General features: G+C 46.7%; 1 protein-coding gene across 2 annotated transcripts in view; it reads right to left on the bottom strand.

The window, feature by feature from the left end:
- Positions 1 to 340: 340 nt before the first annotated feature.
- The window catches only part of LOC102388295 (protein-glutamine gamma-glutamyltransferase 6), a 17,980-nt gene continuing 13,740 nt past the window's right edge, over positions 341 to 4,580 (bottom strand). For both annotated transcript variants that reach the window (XM_006035768.3, XM_014525770.2), the window contains 3 exons: positions 4,012 to 4,175; positions 2,324 to 2,448; positions 341 to 1,250 (listed from right to left, as the gene is read on the bottom strand). In XM_006035768.3, the coding sequence (XP_006035830.1) occupies positions 1,097 to 1,250; positions 2,324 to 2,448; positions 4,012 to 4,175 (443 nt within the window). In that variant the 3' untranslated portion in view covers positions 341 to 1,096. The remainder of the gene's footprint in view (positions 1,251 to 2,323; positions 2,449 to 4,011; positions 4,176 to 4,580) is intronic.

The following is a 4,580-nucleotide window of genomic DNA, read 5'->3' as shown; positions in this document are numbered from 1 at the left end:
TCAATTCAGAACTGGGTCGTACACTCGTGGCCACTTGGACTTGGCCACGAAATGTTGACACACGATACTGGAAGACTCCTTAGTTCCAGGTTGGTTTGTTTTGGGGGTTTTGTTTTGGTTTTTTTACCCTCATGTGATTAGAGGTACTGTGGGGAATAAAGACAAGCCTGGCGTCCTGGACTCTTTTGTGGTTTCTTAGGCATTACATCCTTAGTTGTCTGGTTTTCCCTCTTCTGAGGGATCAGGAAGGAGGCTGCTTGCAGAGACTAGTCTTTTTTATTTATTTTTTTTCTTTTATGTTTGACAAAGTCTGGCATCATTTGATGAAGTGAGCTCTTGCTCATGAAAGCCATGTATTTATTCGATTCAGTTACTCTGTAAAGTGCAGCTCTACCCTGCCTTTTGCCTGACATTAAACAGTAACTTGTGAGGAAAATGCAGAGGCAGTAACGCGTCACAAAATCACGGAAATGTGGTAACTAATGGAGGAACTCTTCTGTTCAGGTAGGTAAACTTGCAAAGTTGGGGGAAAAATATGTATCCGTCATTCCATCCAGGCTCCTATGCAGTTTTTATGAGATGCATGAATCACAGTGTTGCTGACAGTTACAAAGGAAATAATATCCAACTGGAATGACTGATCCTTTGAAAAATCAGTTTATTGCTGACAAATTTGGAATAGGTTATAATCAGATTTTATCAGTGCAATTAAACATCTGATGCTCTGAGTTTAACACCATATATATACATTCTGTAAAACACTGGAGCTGTTTCCAGAGAGAATAGAGCCACATTTGTTCTGACAAGAGTTCCATACTAAACAGCCAAAAAAGAAGCATGATTAGAAATATTCAGGAGTGGAGAAGAAATGATTGTGAAAGCAAAATAAGTTACCCTGTTGTGATGCAGGGAGCGAGCAATTTTGTTCATCCTTGTGGGAATTTTCCTATGTAACACTTCACAAACCATTAAGAATGAAGATGTACTAACTGAGCAGTCATCACAATCACTGTGCAGAGGTAAATGATTTTTAATGCTAGTGCAGAAATCGGAGATTACCTCCAAGGTCAGGCAAATCGCAAGTGCTGCAAATCAGTTAGTGACCAGGTGCCACATAAATTGTCACAAACCCCTTAACATGTGAGAACTTGTTACAAGAGAAGTCTATCTGCAGCTGCAAGTTACCGGTCTGGCGGGGTGTGAATTCATAATAAATCATTGATTGCTCCTTCGGCGCTAGTCCTGCCACACTGAAAAAAACACAAAGAAAGGAAACCAGTGAGTTCAGGGGCACTCCCCAGCATACATAACAGGAGGGTCCCGAGGAAAAGTGGATGCTCAAGACCTGTGTGGATCAGGAAGCATGTTGCTACACACATTTATAAATGGACAGATGAACGAGGGGAGCTGCCGCATGTTCTGTCATTGCATGGCGTGCAGAGTTGCTAGCTACCTAAGTTTGAGACCTGTTGATTTGAGACCACAGGATGAGCTGAATCTCATATTTAGACACTTATTTATCTGGCACTTTTCTCACTGATGTCCCTTCCAGCACCTACACTGTCTCCTGGCTGCAGAAGTAAGGTTTGTTTTTCTTTTCCTCCTGGGCTGCACGGGTAGCTCAGAAGCAGGGCTCTCCAGGGCCCGCCACTGGAGCGCGCTGATGTTCTAGATGTTCCAGTGTTTGAAGGTGCCACAAACTGGGACGGCTCTGAGAGTTCTCACGGGTGGCACAGCCAGGTCAACTCGGGGTACAATGCACTTCAACCCCAGTAACACATGTACACTGAGCTTGTGGAGGAGGAATCCACAAGGAGCCCGTGCACCGCAAAAACATAATTAAGAAGGCGTTAGTCCCACATGCTTTGGAAGGGACTTATTCTTTGCTAGCTTTCCCTCTCCAAATATTAAATATTTATGCTGATGAAGTCTAGAGCACCTCTTCTTGTTTGTACTGGGAGGAGGGAAGCGTTGGCAGCATCTTACACTGCAAGAAACAGTGAAGTCCAAAATCTTATCTGAGTAGCTCTCATGTATCTAAGAATAAAATTGCAAATCTCAGCTTTAGGTGCAGACCACAGAAGCAAAAAGCTCTTGAACTTATGCACCTACTCTCCCCGGAGTTTCATCGTTCTTTTTTTCTTTAACCTTCTTTAACACGTTGCAGACTCGATGCCACATTTGAGTTGCAAATGCGACATCCTGAGACTTGCAGTTTCATGGTTGGAACATTTCCATTTCGAGTCTTGCTCAGGGGGAAACCATTCCAGTCTCACTACTGGTCTTATTAGAAGCACCGAGCAGATGCTGCTGCTTTACTTACTTTATCTTGACCTGCTGATTCATCAGCGTTGCCAGCAGCACACAGTTCTCCACAGGCTCCGGGAGAGGGTTGGTATACCAGATCTCCAGGTTAACTGCTCTGTTCACCACAATCTGGGAAGGAACCTAAGCAGGACAGAAACATTTGAGTCCATCATCATTCTGGTGCCCTCGCCATCTCCCCACCTGCCCTTGCAGGGCTGTTGCCTATGAACAGCCAAAGGTGTTAACCTTCTCAGGAAGGTGCCTGGCACTCTCTCTGATCAGACATAAGCAGTGCTATGGGTACAGTGTCACTTCCCTTCAGGGGCTGGAGTATTCTAGGTAGGAAGAACTGAATTTAGCTCCTGGTTGATGTGCATCTCCCTCCTCTCTTTCCTTACGCTGAATTTGAATTAGCTGTGCCATTCAGGGAAATCATATACACGTTGAAGAACTGAATCTTAGACCTATTCAGACATGTCTTGAGAGAGGGAGTTAGCCATGTTAGTCTGAACTCGGGCAGAAAGCAGGGTACGGTGGCACCCTTGGGACCCACTTGCACAGAAAGGCATATGCTTCCATAGGCAATAGGTTGTCTCTAAGGTGCCACCCTGTCCTGCCTTCTGTCAGACATTAGTCTGCCTCTTCTTTCATTTGCTGCCTGATTGTCCTGGAATGCAATGCAGAAAGAAAATACTTTTGCTGGGGAATAAGCAGGCAAAGCCATTTAAATTGGCCATAATGAAATGACCATCAGGGTCCAAGGCCTGTATTTTTCAGGCCAGGGCATGATCATCTGAGGAACCAGAACACTAACTCAAATAAGGACGGAATTGAAAAAAGATAACTAATCCCAGACAGAAGATGGGGTGGCACTTGATATGGAAGGTGGTGGAAGTGTCATTGCTCTTTTGTAGAAGAGACTTGGTCCCTTTACTGCAGAAGAGAACAGAGATTTGGGCGAATGTTCATAAGTAGCTCCTGACTTTTGCATTCTTTGAGATGTCTCAAAGTTTCTAAAGCTGGGCAAACAGAACTCAGGAGCTGCCTCTGAAAATTTGGCCTGATTTGCCTCACTTTCTCACAGAAGTCCCATCCTCTAGCCCAGGGCTGTCCCAGGACTCCCACCCCGATTGCTTTGGCTGCAGCAGTAGCTGGGGTCTCTGGGTTCCCCCTCCCTCGTCTGGCTTCTGCCCCTTGCCCCTGCCACAAGGAGCAGGGAAGGGTGGCGCAGGTCATGGTGCCGGGGGAGCCCATGGTGCAGAGGGAGAGCTTGGAGCTGGGGAGCTAAGGGTGAGGTTGGGGCGTTCATGTGCCTGGTGTAGCATGGGGTTGGGGGACACACGCACAGCGTGCAGCCCAGTGAATCTGGGGCTCACATTGGCATGGCCCATTTGGCTTGTGGCCCCTGGTTGCTTAGAAGTTGGACAGCCCTGGTCTAGGCCAGCTCTTTGCCATGTTTCCTAGTGGCACATCAGAATGACCCAGCTTGGGATGGAGGTGCACCAGTGCTGGGACCTGGCTGCAGCACAGCAAGGGCAAAGCCCTCTGCTGCTGAGGCCCCCCACCATCTCCATGGGCCAGATCTGGTCTGCAGGCCTAGGCTTCTGGACCCTGCTCTAGCCTGAACTCCATCTGTAGGCTTCTCTGAGGAGAGCTCTTGTATTTGCTGCTTTCCATTCAAGGCAACGCGGAAACCTCTCTTACCTTGATAATGATTTTGGGATTCTCTAACATGATTGTCTTCTCCACCAGAAACTTCACCCCTGGCATGTTCATGACTTCACACAACCCGGTGACCAGGATCCTCTTGTCATCAGTCAGGTGCTTTCCATACCGGGAGTAAGGGAACTTTAGTAGAATATGCTTTTCTGGAATTCAAACATATTTGGAAAGTCTCAGACTCCAGTAATGTCCCAGATATCCCCCAAGTGACTAACCGAGTCTGTCTTTTTTGTAGCATTTATTTACCAGGCCGGATGGGTTTTCTTGCTGGCCAGCCCCTTCTCTTCATCACTGATGGTCACTGCCTAGCATCTTGCAGTCTGGGACAAAACCTGCTCTTTTGTTCTGCAAACCCTTTGTTCTTCTATATGGGGAGTCTTGCAGAAACCCAACCAGAATTTGTCTCTGCATGTAGTATTGTCCATCCCGAGACTCTTACTTGGCCTATTGTAAGAAGTTTGGCCTATTCCCTCTTTGTTTTACATCAGTTGGCAGCCCGAAGGATCGGGCTGGATGTTACAAGAGCAGTCCAGCCCTCCAGTCATTGCTTC

Source organism: Alligator sinensis, unplaced genomic scaffold (genome assembly GCF_000455745.1).
Source record: "Alligator sinensis unplaced genomic scaffold, ASM45574v1 scaffold1369_1, whole genome shotgun sequence".
NCBI classification, from domain to species: Eukaryota; Metazoa; Chordata; order Crocodylia; family Alligatoridae; genus Alligator; species Alligator sinensis.
This window is presented reverse-complemented; position numbering and strand designations above follow the sequence as displayed.